The 26477-nt window shown below is 43.6% G+C and overlaps 1 protein-coding gene across 1 annotated transcript; it reads left to right on the top strand.

The window, feature by feature from the left end:
• LOC107188034 (transcriptional activator cubitus interruptus) lies at positions 1-25169 on the top strand. The gene is made up of 11 exons (XM_015576257.1): positions 1-250; positions 1427-1516; positions 7918-8115; positions 16546-16808; positions 20886-21140; positions 21347-21511; positions 21586-21750; positions 22047-22469; positions 22724-23257; positions 23349-23606; positions 23715-25169. Exons 1-11 carry the CDS (start codon positions 190-192, stop codon positions 25167-25169), a joined length of 3867 nt encoding a protein of 1288 aa, XP_015431743.1. The 5' UTR covers positions 1-189.
• The last annotated feature ends 1308 nt before the right edge of the window (positions 25170-26477 follow it).

The following is a 26477-nucleotide window of genomic DNA, read 5'->3' as shown; positions in this document are numbered from 1 at the left end:
GGCAGCACAACGGCGATCGGCAGCGCGGCCACCGGTGGCGGTGGCGGAGCGAGCGGCGGTGGTGGAGGTGGAGGAGGAAGCGGAGGTGGCGGGGCTGCCGGGAACGGGACTTCCGGCGGCGATTTCCTCCGGAGAAGTCACCCCCTATCGGAGCACACGGCCCTGCATCCCGCCTACCGGCTCAACTACATGGACCACCTTTACCACCAGCTCCAGGCCTCCACGCACAGTCCCAACGCCTCGTTACACGGTAATTACCCTGGCCCCCGTGCTTGTCCACCGAGATAATTAGAACGATACCGTACGAACAGCGTCGCTTAATTTCGGCGAGCTTGAATATTTTAGCCACGCTATAAGGGAGACTGGGACTAGTTTTCGGATGGGTTGGTTGTCACATTTCGTATAATTTTTTCACTAAATACTAGATAGATTCAATACGAAGAATAAAAATGTACTGGTTTTCGTGAGTAACTGTTTGATATACGAATTGTCATTTTTTATTATTTATGAAACAAATCGATTTCTGTTCATTTGAGTGAATATTTCTTACTGCATTCTTCGTTTTCTGTTTAATGGATAGCGTATTGGGAAAGATCTGATATACTAACATAATTAATATAGTTGCAGACAGAATTTTCTTCTAGAGTTTTACCAACGTTTTACTCCGTTGTAGTATTGCAATCGATTTTTATACTTTATCACAAGTGGGATTAGTTGTCAAAAGTATTGTCTACTACTGACTGAAAGGGAAGAAAAGAAACACGTAAAAGCTGTAGTTCGTGGAAAAGAAGTTTTTACTTAGACATATCGAAATAAGCAGAATTTTTGTAAGAATCGCAAATTTAATTATGTAAATTAACATTCACGGATGGAAATTGCACAAGAAATGTTACAATAACTCAACGTTGGTCCTTAGTGGGTTAAGATTTGTTTAAAAATTCAGAGGATGCAAACGACTTAATTCGTCGTTTCTATCCAACTGCATCCTTCAGATAGTAGTTAGTTTTAATATCAATTCATCCCAACATTTTTACATTTGATTGCATCTATTATTGGGGAAGAAATGACAATATTTATCATCCTCGTTTCTTACCGAAGAGTTACTTACGATCATGTTACTTCGAGTTTTCGAGTCTCATCGTCGTCTGTCCGTGATTGAGTTTAATAAAACGAGTGCCCATAGAGGCAGAACCGAGTCTATTATTTCACTTGGGGATCGAGAAGATCTATGAAAAGGGCCCGCATATCCGCCGGATGGATCTCTTTGAGGGACCCAGATTCTCTGAACTCGATCCATCGGTCGCGTTCTATATCCGATACGACGCTTCCCTTACGAGAGGGCGAATAATTTTTCCGTTGTGATCACGTGCGCCGTTTTTTTTTTTTTTTTTTGTTTTTTTAACAGCGTTCTCTCAACATATTTCAGGACTGGGTGGTTTGGGGCCCGAATACCTTCTGCATGCGGCAGGGCCGGCGAGCACGCTCGCTTCCACGGAATTTCCTTTCTCCATCGACGGTAAGTCTTGAATATCTGTTTCACGTTAAAGGATAAACGGTCCCACCACTCTGAATATTATGTCACGCGGAAACAATATCGAGGTTCCACCAGGCCTGATCGAACCTCGCGATAGAAACAAGGCGACACTCGACACCTAAATTCCCCGTTCCTAGAAGGACCAGAATTTCCATCTTGCGTGCCCGAGCTGAAAATTTTAAACGCTTCCGTGAAGATACTCCTCTTTCGATCTATTCATCTATACTATAAAAAGATCGTTCTACTCGTGGGCAGGAATCTGTAGGAAATCGTTCGATTTACGAGAAACCTCATCTGGAAAAAGTACACCTTATCGCACGCCTTGGATCGAGAAAATCTTTTATTCGATTTTTAAAAAGTTATTGCTGTAAAAATTACACGCTTAAGTTTCTGACAACCTATCGTACCAGTAGGTTTGGTCATATATCATTCCATGATCACGTGATTTGTAGGGGAGAGTGGGGTAATTTCGTACACCCAAGCAAAGAAAACATCAGAACGAAAGCTGAGTGAGGAACGAATTTGTTTGTTAGCTATAATCATACTTTGACTATATATCGACACTACTAGGTGTATCCAATTTCGGAAAAATTATAATATAAAGCAATGTTTATCCACATGATCCAGTCTTGAGTAGTTCCCATTCGAATCGTTCGTCAATACCCCACGACGTCAAAAAATAAAACAAATTTATTTTGGAGGTCAAAATCAGACAATACGTTGGTCATGAAATGTTGTTTTATAATTAACATTAGATATACCAAACCCGTTGAAATGATGGAATACAGATTTTTTATTTTACAGTTATTGAAATCTTAGAGATACTTTATTTTTACTCTAATTTCATAATATTGTAATTCAATAATATTGCGCGTATTAATATATTACACAATTTAACTTAGCATACATTCAGTGCTGATAGTTCAATACAACAAACCACATACAATTGAAAATGCATAAAATGTTACTTGCAAAACGATGAAAATACTAAATTTTATTTATCTTGAACAACGTGCGTGGCCTCTGTTTGCTACTTTCTTCCCAGCACTGGATACGAGTGCTAAACTCTCAGCTAGTAGAGGTAGAAGATCAGTTTTCGTTTTCTAACACGCCATAACCATTGCATTCGTGTTTACCCCATTCCCCCCACTCTATTCCAGTAACGATTTATAATCTCTTCTACGCCAAGTGTCCAGATCGCTATGATCGATGTAACTAATACAATTTCACACTTTGAAAATATTTCCTCCAAGTCCAGATTCTCCACGGGTGTCCATATTATCACTGGCTTTCGTGGCAATACACAAAAATTCGATGGTTTTCTCGAGCGGAGTACATTCGTGGACGACAAGTGAATCTAATGAAAGATCCTGCATCCACGTTGCACTCGACTAGGCCGTAGGTGTAGTAGCGCTAGTAGCAGGTAGGAGATCGACCGGTTAAGAGGCCGAGAGGCTAAAAGACGACTGAAAGGGTAAACGGGGGCCTCGTTAGTCGCCACCGGCGCATAATTGAATCGACTCGGAGCGACACGACCTCATTAACACCTTAGCGCCTACCCTACAGGTTGTCTCACGTTTCTTCGTCTCCTTCTTCTTCGTCTTCTTGCTCCACCTCCACTTCTTCGTCATGAGCCCCTCTTGTTTTTATGTAATGCGTTCTGTGGCGTTCGATCGAGTTATCCTCGTGAACGTTATTTATTCGCGGTCTACATTGTATCCTGCGTGAACGTCTCAAAGCACGAGGTTCCTCCAAGGTATCGATAAATCGCTAGCTTCGAATCACTTGGCAAATTCCGAAGGACCCCCAGAAGAAATTTCTAGACGAATCGTTTATTGTCAGGCAATGTTAACGTTGGCAGCGGAAAAAAGTGATTAGTAAATTAAAAGTATTATTCCGTCTTGTAGTGCCCAATATATATTATTTCGAAAAGACCTTATTTACCGAACCATCCACAGTCTGGAAGTCAGTTTCTATCAGCTGTTATTATTATACTTTAATTACTTACTCGCCCCGGAGACTTATCTGAATTTTCATTTCACTGAGAAATTTTAGAAGCTTCGAATATATTCCAGAAAAATGGTAAAATACCATTCCTTTGGTTATTAGAAGCGCTACAATGTAGTCGTTGTTCGACTTATTCGTCTTGGAGACGAACAGTCTGTAGTTAAAGGTTAATGCGGTTTCTATGAACTTCGTGAAATCCTCGTGGAGTCAATGTAGAAACGGCCACGGGATTGGTCGTTTGAGGCGACCTGTAGCACGATAGGATGCGGGGCGAGCAGCGTCGAATGAGCCGCGCCGATCGGAGTGGCCGATTGCACCAATTTACATGTCTCAATCCCATGTTAGCCCAGCGAGGGGCACGGGGAAGAGGGGATTGGAACGTAAGGAGCGTGTAGAGTCCAAAGGGTCGTGGGTCACGAGGACGTACGGGGGTGAGACGAGGAAGAGGGGGAGGATGGCCAGCCGAGAATCATTCGCATATTCATTTGCATCGAGAAATCATGATGCATGTCCGCGCGTTGCGTGTCGAAAAAGGACCGATAGAAGCGTCCAGACATCGTCGATCCTGAATACTTGTGGATCCTTGAATCGCGAGGAAAAATGTCAATTGTGGTTTATTGTGAAATATCTCATTTTTAACAGTAGAACTACCAAACCTGTCAAAATGACGGACTACAGATTTTTACTATTTTACCATTACTGAAATTATAATGCTTTTGACGGAATTATTGTTAGCTTTCAATTTACGACAGATTTTATTTTATGGTATATTATGCTAGATTGTCTTATATATTGTCTATATTGCTGTATTATACAATTTAATTTAGTATACATTCAATGCTGATCCCACTGGTTCTTTTACACTTACGCATTTTTTAATAGACTTTTGTTGTCCGATAGCTTCTGTTGTAAACATTGTTACTTTATTTACCACTTTTGCGACGAAGTGGAGGGTATGTAGTTTAAAGAGCTGAACTGAATATCGTCCGAGTTGCCATTTGATACACGGTGTCTGGTTTTTGTTCGATAAGTAGATCGAGTCGCTTTTGTTCAGACACGTCGACCCTGCAACCAGTGAATCGTTAGAGTATTTCGTTGTCATTCGGTTTCAAGCTATCAATAACCTTTCGAAATACGTAACCTGATATCCAGAAGAATATCTAGTATATAATCTGAACGTGTGTACATTATCAAGAGATTACATTGAACTTCGATAATCCGAAGGAGATCGTGCCGATTTTGATCAGCCATCTAGACATCGAATCAACGAATCATCGGTCAGACCGACGAACTCTCCGCCCGATTCACTTCGTGGTGTTCAACGCTCATTGGTACCAGTGTTTCATATACGAAACATAATTTTAAATTGGAGATAATTGCCCCGAAAAAAAATCTTGTAACAAGAGTTCCGAAAGATCGAGCAAACGCAACACTGTCTGAGCCGAGCAGTCGCGCAAAACCTGTACAACGGATTCGCTTCTGCCGGTTCGGGATACAAAGTTCGCAAGAAACCGCAAACGAGCGGTCGGGAAGAATGAAATTCCGCTTTATTACGGTACAAGAACGAGAACCCCCAGCCCCGAAAACGATGGTGGCGATCGAGGCAGCCGAAACGACCTGGATCCAGCCACGAGGCTCGTCGAGGAACCTTAAACGTTACAGCTCATGCGGAAAAACCGCATGGCAGCCGTTTCCCCTGTCTCTCTTTCTCTCCTTCTTCTGTTCGTTGACCACCGTAAATTTGATCAGTGCTCGAATTAATAAAACCCGTGGCGAGGGGATAAAAGAGGCCCGTTCGTTCGACGGCGGAAAGGGGGGAAGGACGGAGGCCCCAGCCGCGAGTAATTCTATACCCGTTGTGCGCGAACGAGCGATCAACCGAGTGGAAACCGAGGAGAAAGAGCTGGTTCGAAACCACCTTCGTGGCTCTCTGTATCGCGTTGCTCGTGCGAGACGACATGGGGAGATAGAGGAGTCCCCCGGAGGAACGGCGAGGGAGTTGAAACAGAGATGGCGGGAAAGAAGACGGTTGAAACGGTTGAGGTGGCGGTTGAAAAAATTGGACGAGCGACGGGTGGAGGATGTTCCTCGGCGAATCGAAAAATGAGACGTGATACGCAAAACGGGAAGAATTGAAGAAGTAGAACCGTTGTATTTTTGCACGTTTATAATGTGTTGTACCAGCGCACAATGAGCCAGGGGATCAGTAGACGTATCCAAAATTGATAAAAGAAACTAAAATCAAAATGGCGGATCCAGTATGGCGACTTGAACTATTTTCCTTTGGATCGAATTTGCATGGAAGTCGATAGTGAGGAATTTTCGGGATCATTGAATTTTATGTCAAGAACTGTAAATTTAAAATTACGAACTCAATATGGCGATCGAATTGATTATTTTATTTTCTTATCGATTATACTGTTTAAGCTTGATACTTAAACTGTATCGACAATTTGGGTTGCTTTCTTAATTTCTTTGTTTGTAACGGAATATTTTGTTTATATGTACTTGAATCAATCCTGAGTATGATGATAAGTTTGTGGTAGGTTAATTATCAAGTTCGTTTTTGGCCATTTCTCGACCCCCTGGGGGATCACAAAAAATAGTATTAGTATACATATATTTTGTATTTAGAAAAAAAAAAAATTGACGTCAATTGCGACCCTCTGAGAGGTCGTAAGAAAAAGTCTCGTTCGAAAGAGGGTCACGGCTTCAAAAACGATGAGAACCACTGCTCTAGATAAATCTCAAAAATTGATTATCTTGGAAATAAAACATCATACTAAAAAAATATTATTCCACATTTTCGACTTATTTTAGCATCCATACTCCCGTTTCTTCGGGTTGCACCATTTCGGAAACACCCTGTATACGTTCAAAATGTAGCAATTTGGAAGCTGAAAATATCCATGGGAAGAAAGTCGAGTTCAAGCTCGAGGAGAACTGAAATAGGATATCATACTGGAGGAAAATTATGGGAAACAGAGAGGTGTGAAAATAATAAAAAAGGAAAACGTCGACGAAGAACAGAATCGTGGAAGGTGGGCATCGAGAGGAGGAAGCGAAGCGAAGAGAGAGAGAGAGGGAGGCGGAGAACCGGAGAACCGCCACCATATAACCAACGATGGTCCGTACAAGAGAGCCGCCACCACGAGCTTAAGAAAGTGGTTTGTGTATTACGTCGTTGGCCTGCGGTCGCAGGCAAATCGCCGCTAAAACGTTCTGGCCGCAGAACCGGCCGTCTTCCTTTCGCTGCTATCGCCTCTCCTTCTTTCCCGTTTCTCCTTCGCCGTCTCTGGTTAGTTCTGGATATCTACCTGGTTACGAGCACGCACCGAAAGCCGGACTTTTCGAATCTTCGCCCCCGCGAGAATATTTCCCGTGTACTACACGCTGCAAGAATTCGTGACGTTTAATTGAACTGGTTCCCGCGGCAGTATCGTTCAGTTTGCCATGGAAATTTCGTGGTTGCTCGCGAAATTTCCATACGCCCGTTAAACGATACCTTTTGGAATTGCTTTTATTGTATTTTTTTGAACAGTTGAAAGAATGATATGCATTAGAGTACCGTGCATAAAGAAATATTGAAGCGTGGAGACTTCAATGTCTGACCTTTAAATAATTTCTTTCCTTCGTATGAAATATGAACACCTTTCTTATGGATTTTTTTTCTCGTAAATACAGCGAACTATTTTATATTTGTGACGAAGAGTGTAAAAGAACAAACATTGCTTACATACTGATATTTCTGGAATACGTAGCGAGTAATCCTTTTATCGGCTATAAACGCTTAAAATCCGTAGTCTACTCACAACAGACTCTTCTCGATTATCGTCCCTAACTGGGGTCCGCGCCGGGACAATAATCTTATAGGGAGAAATGCTTGAAACCCTCGTAAAATCGATTTCTTCAAAGCCCGAGCCTCGACAACAAAAGCGAAAAGGCAACAAAGTATGTGCTTCACGGATTCCACGCTCCCCCCGCCCAATCGTGGGTATAACGCCTGGACAATAATCGTGTAGTACCAGCCGGACGATAATCGAGAGGAATCTGTATATTGGATTAGCTAAAAAGTAATCTCGTATTTCTGCAGTAGATGATACTCCCTTTGTTTTTCAATAAAGAACACTGCTGCCAGCTAATAAAATATATACATATTCTAAAAACTGATCTTCAATCCAATAAATAAAGGAAGTCAGGAGACTTCAACACTTGGTAAAACGATGACTTTCGAGAATCTCGTTTGTTTATGAATTTTCAATTAAAAAAATTAACGTAATCCGTGGTTAGAATCCAATAGATGATATTCTGTATAAAAAACTCTACCAACTGACAATAACGTAATGTAATTAACATGTTTCCATTTTACATTTCAGTGTCGGCGTCATCGAGGTTGGGAAGCCCCCGTTCCTCGACGATCCGTGCAAGCCGGAAACGCGCGCTAAGCAGTTCCCCGTACTCCGATCGCTTCGACATCGACAGCATGATCCGTTTTAGCCCGAATAGTCTGGCCTCGATCGTGAATGGATCCCGAAGCAGCAGCGCGAGCGGCAGCTACGGTCATCTTTCCGCCGGTAAGCAACCATATTTACACGCCGACGTTCTATCTGTCAGCCTCGTTGGATCATTCCTTCACCGTGTTGATGTACCGTGTGATCGATTAAAACGCAGCTGACTAACAGGGGAAATAACTATCGTGTCAGAAGAACATCGTTTGTATATGTTACAGTAGAAGCGTCAATTCAGTAAATGTATACATATTCTAGTCAGTGTATGTACTTACTAATAAATTAACTAGAAGTAATATTCGGTTCATATTTTTGCTAAAATCGTACGTACATGCATATATTGACTAGTAAGTGTCTTCGTTTACTAAACTTCACGCTTTTACTGTGACACATATACCAAATCCTGATACAGTGGACTCTCACTATATTGCCACTGAACATATTGCCACGCGAGGCACTTCCCCTTCACACGTACTTTCGAGCACACAAAGTTGCTCTCCCACCATGTTGCGTATGCCGGCGCACTAGCACGCCCCAGCTTTTACGCAAGCGCTGAGGCCGAGGCTATGACGATAGAACTTAGCATGGAGGGGACTCTGAACTTATTGCCATTTTACTCCCCTGCAGCCGTAACCATGGCAATATAGTTAGAGCCCACTGTATATGTAATGTACCCATCATCGTGTTAAAAAATCAAGGAGTTTTTTTTTAAATATATCGTCCACCGTATCGAGTCATTCGTTCGACAAATTCGTCGTTAAAATAGGCAAACAGCTAGTAACAATTTTTTAAATTCTCAAACTGATATAAAACTCCGTTCATTGAATCGTATAAGGTGACGCGGTAATAAATTAAGACCTCCTGGATCTCCCATATCTCAGAAACAAATTGTCAGCTCAACTTGCAAAATTTATTGTAACTGATGTGTCATCATCAGGTATCATTCGACAGGAAATGCAGTTCCAAAATCGTGGGACCATAAAATTCGGGCGAAAAATCCCCTCATTCTTCGATCAGTCTTTCACAGAAACACCTCTACGCCCGTCGTAATGATTCGTTCTCCTTCAATGGAACTCGTCGGACAGACAGAAAGAGACGTTCCCGTGCGATTTACACTCGGTGAAAAAAATATCCCGTCGAATCGTCGGCGAGGGGCGGCGAACCCGCAATTAAGAGATCACCCGCGCACGATACTCACCGAAAACGTAAGTCACCGTGTGTTTACCGGTCGCCGCCAACGTTTTCACCGTCCCCCGACTCCGGTTCGATGATTGATTGCCCGTAATTACCGACGCCGTCGTGTAAACTCGTCGACGTCGGCGGTGGCGGCGGCGATCCTGGCCCTCGACGCGGCCGTAAACGTTTCGCGCGAGATACGCGATACGTGAATTATACCCGTGTAATTACACGTGTACCCGGGCAGAAGTTGTTAATGCGACTACCGCGCAACCGGCCGTATTTTCCCGTGTTATTGCCGCGCTACCACGCGACGAATAAATGAAGCTCGTAAACAGCCCAGCCCGCAGGCGGGGAATCGGCTTTGGTAAGGGAAATTGGGTACTTTATGCTCGTGGATCCAAGATGGCGGCTGATGGAACGCTTCAAGGTCCCTACAAACAAGGGATTAATCGAGGGAGAATTTTCTGTTGAACTTCGAAGAGGCTGAGGTTAGGGATTAGTGTCGAAATACAGTAGAAACTCGATAATTGATCATTGCGGAGGGCCAAATTTTTAGGAATCGATCATTAACGGGCTCGAATTATACGTGTGCTCTTCCCGGAGATCGTTTGTTCCATTGTTCGACGTAGATAGATGTAGGGTGGACTGTAGAGGGGCGATTTTAGCGATCAATCAACGGACCGTCAATTATCGAGCTTTTACTACATGCAAAATTTCCAACAGATTTTTGCTCGCGTAAACAAGCGAACTAAGAAACAAATATATTTCGTCGACACCGAAGAAGATAATGAAAACACAGTGAATTAATTTGACGAGACACCCGATAGCGTGGTAGGATCCTTCCGGGCATTTATACGAATTAATTACATCCCGATAAGGAGAATTATTAATGCGTTCCGTGAGAGTGAGACGTCAAGGAGCGTCTGCTCTTTTATTCATGAGACGGTTCGTAATGTCTCCGTTCAACGGAACAATGACACGCTCAATTAAATACGCTTTTAACAATTAATAGCTTCTCGCGTCGGTAAACGTTCGTGCGTTCGGCCATCGAACAATTAATCCGCCGTCATTTCATTCGTATGTATTCATACTGGGTGAAATTGAGTTGTTCGAGAGAAACAGAGAGACACGAATCAGAAAAAAAAAAAAAAAAAAAGAAAAAGTCACGGAATAATCATCCGCCACAGGAGATCCTAGAAGATCCACCTGTTTTACGACCATTATAGAGCCAATTTTATCGCCAGTCTAACAATCCCCATTAAACGCGCCCCCCCGCTCTACCCTCCTCCAGGTATGCGCCTCCGTCTCCGATCACCTCCAGTCCCGCCCGCGGGGGGACTTGCATAATTCACTTGAATATCATCAACACAGACGCCCCCCCCTCTCGCCCCACTCTCCCATCACGGTCGTATATCATTTCCCCGGTCCCAAGGGGGTACGTCTTAACATCAGTCGTAAAATGTCCGCGGTAACCAAGGCGTCTGGTATTCCCAGGAAAAGCAGGTTTCTGACCGGTGTATTACCATAATTACCATGGGCCCCGTACGAAACGAATAAAGTCATTGGACGGTGGTGGGTCAGCTTTAACGTGGAATGGGCCCACGGTCCTCCTGTGGGTATCGGCTCCGCTGACGTTTAAGGGCTCGCGAGGAAGGGGCCCTGAGACACACATGGCGTGGGGTGGGGGAAGGGATCGAGGGATCGAATTAAGGTGGCCGGTGCGCGCATGAAGCCATTATAAAGCTGGCTGCGGTCCACGAATCGCGCGTACGCCCCACAAATCGGCCAGGGACCTCCTTGCTCGCGAGTTAAGAGCGGCCGGGGTAATTTGCGATTAAATGAAGTAATTAACGGATTAAAATTCAACCGACGCGACGCGATCGCCGATCGTTTGTCGGCCCCTGCGACGTCGTGTACGATGTTCACCCCCTTACCCCCTCCGCTACGCCTTGGGATCCTGAGGGGCCCCGCTCGTTAAATTTGCGTTCGTGATGCCCCTCATTTTTCCACATTGGGAATACCGTGGTTGCGATCGCCACGGTATTCCGTGAAGATCGATGGTGTCCTAATTACGGGAAGATCTTTCATCGTTCGGAACGATGCAGTGATCTCGATGCACGGTCACGCGAGCGATCGGTGGTAATTTTGGTTTCCCCGATGCAACGGGACAGTATCTGACGGTGTTTAACGTCAGCCTGTTTGGGTTCTCCCGGATTTACAGGTGCCTCGGACAAGTAAGATAACGGTCCCTGCAATGTTTTTTTTCTTTTGTTTTTTGACTTCGGGAACCAATGATGAACGCCGAATGAACGAGAATTAACGTCGATGCGAAACGAGACCGTCTTGTGGATTTTCTGTGATTTATCGGAGATGCACTAGAGCCTTCGTCATTTATTGTATTTGGGGGAATGTTTTGTTGAGTAGAAACGGTCGATTCACTTAGTTTTCGAGGGAACTTTGTGTGATGGTCTCGCTAGTGTTTAGACTTTTAGCCCTCGGAAGGCGAACGAAAACCCCTGTTGGTACATAAAAAATGGTGGTAATTAAAGAAATTAGTTTAAAAAAAAATTAATTAGTTACAAATTATAATAAATACGGTGAATACAGACTTTATATATTGAATACAGAATTTTCGTCTACATGTGCTAAATGATATGTCGATGAAGTCAAAAGAAGCATTTAAATGGTTGTGGAACGTGTATATGCGGTTCAACGGTTTGAAGTTTCCATAATTCCTTGAATGAAATTGAGCTTGAAACAAATTATGGTTTCTTAACTTACGCGTGGGTATGTAAAATTGAATATTCTCAAGTAATTCTTCGCAAACGATGCGTTCATTAACGATCTTTATATAGAAACAGTAAATCTGATATTTTTCTTCTGTTCTCAAGTGTAATTAAATTTAATTTATCGAGATATGCTTCATAGTCATGAAACGTGAAGTGAATAGAATTCCCTATGCAAACACTGATTCATACGTTCAATTATTCTAGTTTGCACATGTATATTTTGACATTTAGAAACGGAAAAATTTGAATACTACAACGTGACAGTTTCTTCTTTAATCCAGATTAAAATATAAATTAATACCTTTCTCTTCTCGATTAAACACTGAAATCGAGCAGCCAATTAATAGGCTGCCTGCTGGAAAGGTGTTAATATTCCGTGAATCGCAAAGACAAAAGACATTATCTCCCGGCTCCAAGAATTTAATGATACCTTATATTTACTCCAAACTTCGACGACACTGCATCCTACGTTTCGAATATTAATATTCAACGAACGGCTGAATTATCCCCGCTTGGAGGCAGGACCAAGCGTCGCGCGAACAATCCCACACGTCCTAAACCGACAAGAATTTCTTCGCGCCTATCGTCGTCGGCGAGTACGAGCCAGTGTGTATCCACCACGGTTCATTAAATTTTTCATACGTCATCGGCGGTCCCCGCGTTGATGCGCCGCACAGAAGAGAAAGTCCGGTGCTCGGTGATTAAGCGATTATCGTCCGTCGTACGAGGCTGATAGCCGGTTTCCTGAGCAAACGTGTGTATATCTACGGCCGATTCCGGAAAATTATAGTGTTCTTAAATGAAGGATCGTAGGCGGTTCGAGCATTCCTCGGTTTTATATTCATTTTGTATTCGCGACGAGCGGCATCGATGCGCCTCGTGAGAAATATTGTCGAGGGAACGTTTCTAGCCACACGGTTGGGAAGAATTTTTATTTTCCCTCTGTCGTTCGTCGGAGAATGAAGACGTAAATTTTACGGCGAAGCCGATCGAATCTTCGAGTGCCATGAAAAAACCGGTAGCACTTGTAATTTCCATTTATCGATAATAATCCTGTTCGCGGTGTGTCGGTCAGGTGTAGCTACACAGGTTGAATTAACATGCGCTTATACGGTTACAATTATCGGTTCGTGTGTGTGTGTGTGTGTGTATGTAGGAAGCAGATAACACTCCTGTGATAATCGATCGAACCACGGTGAAATTGTTCGAATAAATGGATTCGCCTCGGGGTCTCCCTTAACCCCTCGGATCGCGTGACGTTCGCCGTGACATCGGTAATACGGCGAGGCCCTCGAAACGAGACACACGGCGCGCTTCTAATCGTTAAGCGTCCACGGGCACGCAACGTGTGCTCGGTTTTACGAGCCACCGACTACTAGAGGACCGTGGGCATACATGGGCGTGACCGGTCGCCTAAGTACTTCGGCGCACGTACGTGACGGCACCCTGAATGGGGGCCTTGATTGCGTTGTCGATGGTAACCCAGCGGACTGGTAAACGGCCGATGATACGGGAAAGATTGTTCCCAGACTGTTCGGAGGAGTCTGTGTACGTTCGTGACGGGTTGTTTGGATCGGTAGAAATTAGACGTGGTACACATAGTAACGGGGGGATAAGCGGCGTGTTAAGTGCTGGGATCGTTTTGCGTCTGGGAAATCAAACGAAACAGGTGACGAGACTATCTGTGTATGTAATTATTGGGTTTAGGGCTGAATTCAAATGGATTCAGAAAAATCGTTCGGATAAAGTAATAAATAAATGAGAAAACACCCACACCCGATGACCCTGAGCTTGACATATGTTATCAAGATCGCTTTTTTCCTTGAACCGCCTCTAGATCGGAGAGAGATTTCAAAAATTCAGATTTCTGGGAAAATTACGGTACGTTTTTCAATTCTTCTGTGTTAATAACTTTTTAATAACCAATGATCTTAAAAAGTAAAAGAACTCTTGAAAATTAAACCTTTTGAAGGTTACTCGGTAGAGTGACCTTGCTATGACCTACGTCAAAGTCATCGGGTGTTTTTCGAAAGATCACCTGCAAAAGTATTTATAAGAAATGTTTGAAATAATCTGAAATTGACTATTGGTTCCTGATTACATGAAAAATAAAGATGCAGCGAGTGGGTTAACCTGGGGTACCTGTTCCAAAAGATCTTCCGCGTCCATCGAGCTAAAGTTGCCCGACAACAACAATCCAGTAATAATTTCCTTTTCGTTACAATCGTTACACCTGATTACACCTGAACGAAACGAAATTCGGTTTAATTGAATCGTTACTGTGAAAACATCGATGTCGTACTCTGTATCCAGTATTTACTAGTAACAACCGATAAATGCACGGTATAAATGGAAATAGGGTAAGGGGAACGATACCAGCGGCTGGTTGAATGTGTGCATGCCCGCACGCGTGAATAGAGCATAAATATTATCGAAGCTAATTTATAGGCCGACGATAGGGGCAGCGATCGCTTCGATTAGAAGAAATCGTGATTCTTAAAGCCCGTCACGTATCGCACGACCATATGGGACCTTGATTAATTTAGCCGTGACGATTAATCGTACAACCTTTATGCCAATGCCGAAGTATTAATATATTATCGCGTAACAAGCCACCGTGTTGTTAAATAACAATTTCACTCGTTTCGACATTATCATGGTCGGGGACAATTTACAGCGTCGAAACGGCGTGCCGAGCTTGGAGAGTTCAACGCACGGGAAAGCGATGACACTGGCGCGAGAAAAGGCGGGCACTGGTGTTTCACGCTCGCTTCGATTCTAATCGATTGGTTTCAGTAATCTCTATATGTATACTTACTCGACTCGTGTTCCGAATTGAAGACACTGACCGCCATTTTGTATAGAGGCAGGTCCCACTTTTCAGCAGTAAATTTGAATTAGTAATGAAGGGAAATGTACCTACCGAATGAACACGTGTATGTAAGACGGAAATTATTATTTGGAATGAAAAAAGTAATAAAAAATAAAAAGAAATGTATATCCTAAAATGACAATCGACTAAAAGAAGAAAATAGATAATGGACTGATTCATCTTAATATAAGAACATTAAATATAAATATGAAAACAATTTTATTCCTAGCAATAAAAGTACATGTACAATAAAATATAAAATTACATAACGGATACAAAAATTCACATAAACTTAAAATATATATGTTTTGTAACGTAGTACAATTCGTATGTAATATTTAAAAAGATGTACAATATAAAATATTATTCACAATTTAACTCATCCTTGCTTGCTTTGGTCAGAGAATTCCTTGCAATCTTTCACATCGTTGTGTGACGTCACACTTGATAAACTACCTCTATACAAGATGGTTTCAATTCGGAACAGACCGCTTATCTTAATATAATATAAAGATCAGTGATTGGTCTCGATTGAATCGAACGATAATATTTGATTCAAGCAGTCTTACAATATTCACTCACATTGTTTATACATTGTTCCTCTTAAACAAGACGTTTATCAGAACTGTTTTCGTCGACGACGGGTTTACAAGACTCTGTCTCTTACGGCCTACACGATCGCTATTATAGCTTCAATGGTTTCGTAAGAGAAGACTTTAACATTGAAATGCAAGCTTCGAGCTACGTGCCGGAAGTCCGGCGTGCCGTGCTCCGACTGTCCAAGCGTACGAACGCGGTCCGATTTCGATCTCTATCGATTATCCTCGTATCGCCACCCCTGTCTACGGTTCGTGTTAACTATTAACAAACGCTTGGCCACGGCCGTCGTTTATGTTCCCTTCGACAAACGTATCGCCGGAAGAAATCTCCGCTTGGTTGAATAATTTGTTCGTGAACCGATTTTTTCCCGTATCACCTATGGTATCGATTTTCCATCTGTCACGGTGCGTTTCCTCGCTATTAATTATAGAGAAAGTGTATATGTTCGCGGGACTTTCTATCGGGCGTGATGAATTGTTGATGAATGCAAAAGGAAATACGATAGTCGAACACCAGTTGATACTGTTGTCGATTGTTGCCTGTGATTCCTTAATTTCACTGTAATTTTCGTTATATTATATTATGGGAACATTGTAATTGACATTAGTTACACGAAGTAAAATTCTTCTTCGTTTATTGATTTAATTTCTCTATTATTTTCGTTATTATTGAAACGTGTTTAAAGTTCGGTTAACATCGGGGTATAGATTCAAAATTCATTTATCCAAGATGGCTGAACTTATTCATGAACACCTATATAATTTACAGTAAATTGTATATTCACGATAAAATTCGTAACTTTTAATTGACTATTACTTAAGTACCTAATCTACTACTTTTTTTTTAAATTACGAGGCGATGTATTTTCAATTACAAGTATCTTTCTCGAACTTTCTGTTCAGTAACAGTGGTGTAGCCTGTGGGGAAATCACTATGAATACAATTTAAACAATCAGGTCTTTGAATTCTATGAAAACGAATAACGTTTCTGTCAAGAAATAGTCGATTATATGCTGGTACACCGAATACATGGAATATGTTTTTGTTTTCTTATAGCAATGAGTCCAACCTTGGGAATGCACCCTGGAATGGCGCCGCACCTGCAGCAGCTTCAGGCGCATCTTTTGAGGAGCGCAGCCGCCGCGGCCCTGTTACCTCATGCTCACCCCTTGCAGCCCCCTGCGCCACCACCGCCGCCACATCCACACTCTCACGCTCATGGATTGTCGCCCCATTCGCAATTGTACCCCGGTGTGCCACCTCATTCCACGGCTTCGGCGACATTGGGACCACATGGAGGACTGCCACCGAAATCCGAGGTGAGTCGAGTAACCTGTCGGAATTACCAAGTGTGCAAATTAATTCGTTGCCTTCTTTTCATAGATATCTTGTTCGTTTACAAAAAATCAAAATATACTCTAGCCTTGATAATATTCCTCATCAGTTTCTACACATTTACACCAATTTTTCGGGCAGTTGATCCTTCACGAATAAAATAATGGCGATTTTCAGAAAAAAATTTCACGAAAGGTCGTCGCATTTGTTCGACCAAATTACTGACCAAAATGCGAATTTTACTTCAAAATTGAGAAAAATCGATCAAAAACGAACTTTGGAACTGAAGATAATGGGAATACATATCATGAGCGAACTAAACACATAATGTTTGTAATAATGATGTCATGGTTGATGAATAGCGATTATTAATAACCTACAGAAATTTACTCCACTAAATATGGCTAAATATCATATGCTACTTTAAGCTGCCCATAAAAATAGTTGTTTCTAGTATACGAGTACTGTTACAAGCATTACATATGCAATTAATTTGTTTAAATTCTGTCGGTCTAAAATGATCATAAGCATCGGAAAACTTTTGATTATCATTCTTACTAGTCCAAGTTGTACATAAAACAAACGATCTGCGGCCGCCCCTGAATTTGGCCAGGAACGGCACTGGCTAAGAATCTCACAAAACACCAACGAAACCCAATTCAAGTAGCCTCCGTTTCGTTAAACCTCGCAACTCCTCCAACGACCCCGCCAGCAGTATCGGATTTTGCAAATCATTCGTTAAGCCCGGTAGTAACAGAGAAACGCATTAGGTCTCGTAAATCACTAACCACGGTGATTATCGTGTACACTGGTGGCCAGCGCGCAATCGGTGGATCGACAATTATGCAAAGGCGCGGTCGATCTTACCTCGCGTGCTCGCATGATATGCGATACGTGCGTATCGCAGGATGCGCCGTGACGTACAGGTGCCTGTCTGATTGTTATTGCCGGCCGTGGAGCGATGTATGCTCGGTAGCTCGTCATCGATTCATCGAGAATAAATAATCGTTCTCGCTTTCCTCTACGCCCACTCACCCCTCGTCCATCCCTCTAACAGCCGACGAGACTTCTCAGCTTCATCCTGCACGTAGCACGCGAGAGAAGGGAAGAAGAGTGGAAAAGGGAGAAAGAGAAAAAGATTGGGTTACCCTCGCATGGTCCTCGGGTTACAAGCAATCTCGCGCACATTATTTCGCCAGATTCCACCCCCATCCACCCCCTTCCTACGAATCAACCCATCGTCTTTTATCTTTTTTTCGTTTGCCTCTCAGCTCCATCTCCACCTTCCATCTCTTCCCCTCGTTCTCCACCCGTTCTATCCACCTTCTTTTTCTTCCTTTTCTTCAACATCGTTCTTAATCGTGTTCCTCCCCACTCCCCTTTCTCCTCTGTCTTCGCCATCTTCCTTCTAGTCTGTCCCTCTTTCCACGGTCTCGCGTCCCTCCGGTTTCTGCTCTGATTTATTCCACGTTCAGCGGCCGTTTTCATTTTCTTCGAACCGCGACACGATCGCGCGCTGTCCCGCACGCTGTTAAGTTTCAGTACCGGGGCTGATTGCATGGGCTTGGATTTCGCTCGTTGAGGTTGTCGTCGGATTGGACCCACGGTTTCCCCACTCTACCATTCTTGTTTCTATGGCTCGCAGCTCGTTTCCCCAGCCGTGTGATCGATGGATTTATAGAGACCACGGAATCGAGAGGTCTGCTTGGTGAACGGTGTGTATGTGTAGACAGTTCGGATCGGGTTCGGCTAGGTCTTCGATGGAATTGCCGGTGTTGCAAGGATTCGAGCTGTGTTAGATTGCTCGATTAACATTTCCTCGTTCTTCGAATGCTATTTCGCGGGGGTTTTCGTTCGAATTCCCTTCGTGGACAGTGTTCGATTTGTTTATATGGAATATTAATTAAGTCGCTTTTGAACGGTTTCTTTTTTCGGGAAGATTTTGTGAATGGTTTTGAGACTTCAAAAGACATTACTTTGTATTATTTGAGGAGTATGTAAAGTTTCATACAGATTGCACAATTTGCACCGCTGATTTGTGGTGGCGTAGGTATTGTTGGTTAAGATTGTAATATTATCGAGACGAGATTTATTTAAAATTGTCATCAAAGTCGTTGAGATTTTTTAAGTTCACTTCACATTCGACGAGTGTCTCCTAAAGTTTGTGTTTATATTCTAGTCGCCCTCGAAGGGTTTTTATTTGTATTATTATTATTATATATTATTAAATATAATAACACGAACACAATTTGATTATAATAACACAACACGAAAACTCAGAGTAACAACTCGGAATGAATGAATAATTAATAACGCCCAACAAGAAGAATAACAAAAACCAGCTTCGCGAATAATATACAATATACATACCAAATGACACTCTCTTTCATATCCCACATAATTAACAAAAACAACTTACATGTCCGAGGTATGTACCTAGCTGGTGTTGATCATAATTACCGTTTTTTTAAAAACGTTTATAATTCTACTAAAATATATATTATATATTTAGTAAAATTATTTAGGATTGCAAATTATTTAGGATTTGTGAAAAAAGAATATTCTCAAGGTACAACAGGTTCCCCTGCACCTAATAGAAACTACCCAGAGCAGAACCCTCGAAAAGTCCAAGGATCCCAAAAGAGAAGGGACCCCAGGTGAGATTGTCTCGCAAGCATTTACATCTCTCCACAACGTAACCGTTAGTACAATCCTGACGAACATTCCCTTTACCCTCCTGGCGATGTTCCGTCTGTGTACATAGTTCCGGCGGTGAGTCCGCGCCAAATACGCTCGAAATAACAAGCCAGGACGTTACCGTTCGCCGCGTGTTCCTCGTTTGTCAATGCCCGCCACCCGCCGGTCTCCGTTTCGCCCTTAGCGACCGGTATGGTCCGTGGACGCACGATCGTAGGCGGAGAGAATATTCCGAGTTATGTCTATATCAACGCTCGAGCTCGCCTCCGGTGGGACTGGATTCGACCGGTCGGTCGATCTATCGAATCTTGGGTGTGCACCGGTTAACGATAATTACGGGATCGCGTGCGGATCGTGGTGTCACGACGGGAGCTTCGACGCCGTGACACGAGTCGTGCGTTCGCTTCAGAAAATTTCTGGTGTCAGGGATCGATCGTCGATATTGTTGTCCGAATCGACCGACGAGATTAATATTCGTCGATCGGGCAAATTGCGACTGGACACGCAACGTCGTCTGTCCGCTTTTGTTGGACGATGATCGGTATTAGGGGATCCGGAAATAATATCCGTCATGAAAGATTCTGCTCGGTAGGTCGTAAGTATTCGATCGCTGCGAGAGAAACTGCAATTCCACTTCGATGAATCAAAGCTTAATTAAGGTATACAGGGTGATAAAAATATATTGTAAGGTATTGGCTTGCAGTAATCACCGAGATGAGGAGAAATTTCTCATCGAGCATATGTTCTAAGAACGATTATGTAAAGGGAAAAAAATGAAAATGTTTCTTTTCACATTTGGTACAGGTGTTCCTATATGTCTTCCTTCTATTCCAATACAAAACTTACATCTGGTGTATCATAGATGGATGTCCTAAAATATTCCTTCCATACCTCGTATTGTTTGTTGTCGTACAATCTTGAATTAATGTACTTCTAACCCAATTTCTTCTAATTATATTCAATACATTAGAACAAGGGAACATCCCACAAAAGAATCGATATTAGTACGTATGGTTGATTAGACATTTTGTACTCGGTGAGCATTATACGTCCCCAGAATCTCAGACCATTTGTTTTTAAATTCCTCTGTAGAAATATCTCAGGCAACATTATACGCTCGTCAATTATAACCAGAGACTGTGGAAAAAAAGTAATTGCAACTGTCGACGTGGATTCAGTCACGAGTTTCGGCTCACCTGTCGTCGTTTTATAAATGATGTTACTTCTCTGTTATGCAAAAGAAGTTGCGCAATATATATTCCGGGACACCCCGGCATTACCAGCTGCAATTTGAATTTTGATGAGTTCGACAGGAATCGGGACGAAATTGGGAGAAACTTAATTATCGGTTGTCTGCCCGACAGAGCGCGGAGTCGTGCAGGAAAGCCTCGGAATCGTCGACCAGGTCGGTCACGGCGGAGGCAGACACGTCCTCCAGAAGAGCATCCGCCAAGGTGAAAAGAGAACCGGCGACGACCACCACGAACGCGACCACGACGACTGCGCCACCGACTCATCCTCAGGGACTAAGCCCTAGCGAGGATCTACGGGACGAGCCTGGTGATTTCATCGAGACGAATTGCCATTGGAGGGACTGCGGCCTCGAGTTTCCGACTCAGGTCAGTGTCCTTTACATATTTTTAATAAATAGTTACTTACTGTCCAGGTGGCAGAGAAAAACATTCAAATGAATTTTCCCTCCTATAATTTTATGTTTGTGATATGAATTATAAAATACAGCATAACAGAGGAAAAACGTAGTAACTTTCTAGACTTTCTATTTCAATTCACGTTCATTAATACGATGCTTCCTTTAACATTCCAGGACGATCTGGTGAAACATATAAATAACGATCACATTCACGCGAATAAAAAAAGCTTCGTTTGCGGCTGGGAGGAATGCTCCAGGGAAGAAAAGCCATTCAAGGCTCAGTACATGTTGGTCGTCCATATGAGAAGGCACACTGGTGAAAAACCCCACAAGTGCACCGTGAGTAATACAGAACCGTGAATTATACTTTGTTTCATGAGAATTGATACTAACAGTCTATTGTCTGGGTGCAGTTCGAGGGATGCTTCAAGGCCTACTCGCGACTGGAGAACCTAAAGACGCATCTGAGGTCACATACAGGCGAGAAACCGTACACTTGCGAATATCCTGGATGCAGCAAGGCCTTCAGCAACGCTAGCGACCGCGCGAAGCATCAGAATAGAACTCATTCCAACGAGGTAAGTTCCAGAAAGGACAATTTTTCAGAATTTCAAGGAAATAATATCTTGAAGAGAATGTACACTCTGCAGAAGGACAACATGCTAAACATTCTTAAGAATGACCTCGTCAATCCTTAATGAACATCCTTAATACCCTTAAAAAATTAACTCTTGACTGCAGACCATTCGTCTCAGAGAGGAATTTGAACTTTACATCTTATAGCTTTTAAAATAGCCTTAGGGAGTTCCCAGTAACCAGAAGAAATCAACTCCTCTTCGCGAAACTAATCTGTCTGGCATGGATTCGTTTCCAGAAACCGTACGTCTGCAAGGCGCCAGGCTGCACCAAGAGGTACACCGATCCGTCGTCCTTGAGGAAACACGTGAAAACCGTGCACGGCGCGGAATTTTACGCGAACAAAAAGCACAAAGGCGGTGGCGGAGACGGCGGTGGAAGCGACGAGGCTGGGGCAGGCGGGAACAGTCCCAGCAGAAGCGAGGACCTTCATCCGAAGACGCCGAGCCTGTCGAGCCCCAGCGTGAAGTCTGAGAGCGAGGCTAACAGTCCACCCAGCATGATGCAACAGCAAGGCAGCCCGTTGGTGGGTGGCTGCAACGATGAAGTCGCGGCTGCCGGCGCGTTGACGGGCGAGGGTGTCGTGCTCGCCGAGGAACCATGGAACGAAGAACCCGATGACCTGGATATCGCTGATCTTCCAGTTGCTCTCCGTGCTATGGTGAGTTTGAACATTGTACTAACTACTTTAACCGAGAAATTATTAAATTAAAAGAACACGAGAATATGAAGACCTTGTTCAATTTGATTTAATAAATTCTACGATGGTATATTACTTCGCATAGTTCTGAAGAACGAAAGCACAATAACATCAGAATAACCTGTAAGATTAGGATCTGCTATTATAATGGAGGCTGTAGGAAGATTAAATGAATTGCTTTGTTATACGGTGATCTAATATTAAATTGCTTTCAGGTCGGTGGAATGGAGTCGCAGCAACAGCAACAGGCCCCGGCGCCCGCGTCAAGAAACCGTTTGAAAGGAAGATTACAGGCAAAGGGTATGCCCAGCCTGCCTGTCGTCTCTGGATTGAGAGGAACGCGTGGCATGGGCCCTCAGGGCAATATCGGTGACCTAAACAGAAGGATCACTGACCTGAAAATGGAAAGCGGTGGTTCTGCTCGTCAGACGAGCCTGTCAGACCTCCAACTTAGGTTACAACCGCTGAACGAGCCGAGACGGGACAGTAACACAACCGTGAGCACCTATTACGGTAGCATGAAGTCCACGGAGTTCGGCAGTAGAAGAAGCAGCCAGGCAAGCGGTGTCAGCGCCGTAAGAATGGCCCACGTTGGTCCTGGAAGCTTCTACGATCCTATCAGCCCCGGTACGTCTAGGAGAAGCAGCCAAATGAGCACCACTTCTGGTAGAGTGAATCCTCCCAGTCATCTTCAAGGACCGTACTCGACGAGCAATCTTGTTGTCCAGACGCAGAACATGTCCCTTCAGGTAATTAAGCTGGATTTTTCGAACAGAGTGTTTATTCGATCGTTGTTCCATGCGTGACGAGCGTATAAATAATTTTTTATCAATCTTCCAGGGTCTTCACGGAGTACCCGGCGAGTGGACCGGTCCAACTGGCCACTGTACGCAACCTTCCGGTGACCGTCGCATGTCTGAGCCCGCTAGGGGTCAACAAGCTCAAAGAAATTCCCCGGTTGTGCCGCCTAGACCTAGGTCAGCTCAATTCCCTGAACGTCATCCGAATCAGGAAGTGATTTTGGACGAGGTGGGCGAAGGTGAAATGGTGGAGAACAAACTGGTCATTCCGGACGAGATGATGCAGTATTTGAATCAGGTAAAATTTAGTAAATTTTATAGATACTATCAGCCTCCGTTTATTAAATCCCTTTAAACTTATAACGCAGGGAACTATCAAATCATTCGTATATTTTATGTATGTCAGGTTCAGGCGGGTGGAAGCCAAATCAGTTATCGCAGCAGTCCCCTACCAGTCTGCCAATCACCGGTATGCAGTAATCCTATGCACTGTCAGCGTCCGATGCAACCCATCTGCAACTACAACCAATCCCACCAACAGCACTGCTACGCCCAACAATCATCCTCCCAATCGACTTGCACGAATTACCAGAATACATCTCCATCCCCGTACAACCAGTGTCCCAGCTCCAGGCCAGCTCCACCCAATCCTCAATACTGTCCACCACCGAGCTACCCATCGCAACCGAACGGCCAGGTGCTCAGTCCTGCAGCGGGTCAAGTCATGTCACCAGGATCTCATTACGCGCCCAGCCATATAAGCGATCAACCCCTGACATCGCCAGCAGCCGGCGCCCTGGCGCCTCAACACGCCCCTCAGAATCTTCCTCAGAATTCCGCTCAACTAACCAGGAACTGCCCACAGAATCACATGCACCACGGCTATTATCCCAACTATGGCTGCCAGGGACCAATGAACGCTAGCTGCACCGGGAACCCGAACGGTCACATGAACCACCACACGAATCTATCCTGCGTTCCACCGAATCATGGCCCTGTGACTCAGCAACAATGTGGTCAGATGCGGCCAGCCGGGAATTGTCAACAGATGGCGATGCATTGCAATCAACAACCGGTTATGCATAATCAACCGGGCATGAACCATCCAAGTTCACAGTGTAGCCAAACCAGCCAATGCACCAGGCCAATGATGACACCGAATGGTCCTGTGTCGAACCTACACACCAACCAGCAGACCACGGTAACGAACCAGTGTCCTCAAATGGCGTCACCTTGCTCTCAGTTGAGCATAAACAATCAAACGAAACCGATGGCCAACATGACCGCTATCCAGGGATGTCAACAACAACCCCCGCCGCAACCAGTGTCCCCCTGCATGCAGATGACCAATTGTTCGCACACGAACGGGGCCCATCGGCCGGCCGTGGATAATAATTTGCTCAAACGAATGTCACCGCAGCTCTGCACCGGTCAACCGAACACCTGCAGGATGCAACAACAGCAAACGTGTAATTGTCAGACTCGTACGAACCCACCGAATCACCAACAGTTCACCTGTAATTGCCAGTGGAACTACGGCGATCATTGCTACCACGAGCAACCCGGTGCTACCATGCCAGAGATTCAGTGCAGGGACATCAGCCAATCGCAACAAGGCTCGCCGATGAAGCCACCGTTAGGGATGAGGCAAGACTCTTACAGAAGGACACTCGAGTACGTGCAACAGTGTAGAAACTGGTCGGAGAGCGCGAACACACACGAGACCAACGTCTCCAGCTCCACACATCCGATGTCGTTGCCGCAACCACTGCCAACCAGCGCCAACATGGTGGTGAACGACATGTCATCCTCCTTGAGCTCGTTGCTCGAGGAGAACAGATACTTACAGATGATCCAGTGAACGGTAGATAGTCGAAAAAAACAATATTTTTGTACTGTAATTGTTATCCAGACCATGCGGAAGGGATTCGGAGAAGTTTCCTCTTCGATCGATCGAAAGAGGAGAAATTATCGAAATGTTTAAGACTTTTGTATTTTTTGTTTTATAAATAGTGTATTTTCTATGGTAATGTTAAGGGCCGCGAGCCCGGGTAGCTGTTACTTAAATTAATTCAACGGAATTAGTAGATTGTGACCTCACATGGATGACATTCTCGGTGATTAATCGTAAATCGAAGTGATACCGTATATTTTCTAACGAGACAGGCTCGAACGTATGTTGTCGATGTTAACGCTGTGTTGTTTATAAAGTCTAATTACTTGTACAAAAGAAAATCAGGGAGCCTCGAGGTGCCTTAACGAAGGAGAGCGAAATCGCGCTCGGAATAATTTATTGTTTTCCTTTCTTTTTTTTTTTTTTTTTTTTTTTTTTGAGAATCGTATTTAACGGACGTTGTAATCGGAATTCGCGCTAAATTCGTAATGTTTACATTTTGACAATGTTAAAGATTTATTGCCCGTCCCACGACGAGGTCGAGGAGGGGACGAATCATCGTGTTCGTATGTACTAGCGGAGAGATATTTTTCGAGACGGTTTATACCTGTAGATAAGACCTTTGTACCGTATTTTTGTACAACCAGTCCTTTTTCAAGCGTGCCAACGTAGTCTATACTTCGCGTGTCATCGTAATTCTTACCACTTCAGTCAGTGTAGCAACGGATAGTGTACAGTGTGCACTGTGATACTGAGTGGAAACAGTGGTTTTTTCTTTTCTTTTTCTTTTTTAATTGGTACGAGAGCCAGAACAAATGAGATTAACCGATTAAAAGGTAACGTAGACGACCAATACTAGGATATAAAGTCTGTAGATAAATAATTATTTGTAATAGATCGTTAAGAATTGCGGACAGAGTGCGTGGTAACCGGTTCACGATCATTTTGCGCGAGTGTGCGTGCGCGTGTATGTGTGTCAGCGTTTGCTTGTAGATCGAGTGACTTTCATCATTGTAAAGAGACGTAAAATAGTTGCGGACAATTATAATTGATATGCTCGGTTCGACCGACCGATTATTTCTTCTTTTTTTTTTTTTTTTTTTTTTAAATATTCGCGTAATATTTGCGATCGTCGTCGGCCGATGAAAGACGCGTATGTTGAGGAACTTAGCGTACCTAAAGCTGTTTTTGTTACACACACGATTTTGTACGAATTTTATTATACCTACGGTAAACGACCTCTTGTGAATATTATACATATCTATCGTATACATA

Source organism: Dufourea novaeangliae, unplaced genomic scaffold (genome assembly GCF_001272555.1).
Source record: "Dufourea novaeangliae isolate 0120121106 unplaced genomic scaffold, ASM127255v1 scaffold109, whole genome shotgun sequence".
In the NCBI taxonomy this organism is placed as follows: domain Eukaryota; kingdom Metazoa; phylum Arthropoda; class Insecta; order Hymenoptera; family Halictidae; genus Dufourea; species Dufourea novaeangliae.
This window is presented reverse-complemented; position numbering and strand designations above follow the sequence as displayed.

What these genes read in the sequence shown, in the direction of transcription:
- LOC107188034 (XM_015576257.1), top strand. Translation starts at nt 190, where the DNA reads ATGGACCACCTTTACCACCAGCTCCAGGCCTCCACGCACAGTCCCAAC. An exon ending in TCCCAACGCCTCGTTACACG is followed by an intron (nt 251 to 1,426) that starts GTAATTACCCTG and finishes AACATATTTCAG; the next exon opens with GACTGGGTGGTTTGGGGCCC. An exon ending in GACTGCCACCGAAATCCGAG is followed by an intron (nt 16,809 to 20,885) that starts GTGAGTCGAGTA and finishes TCTGCCCGACAG; the next exon opens with AGCGCGGAGTCGTGCAGGAA.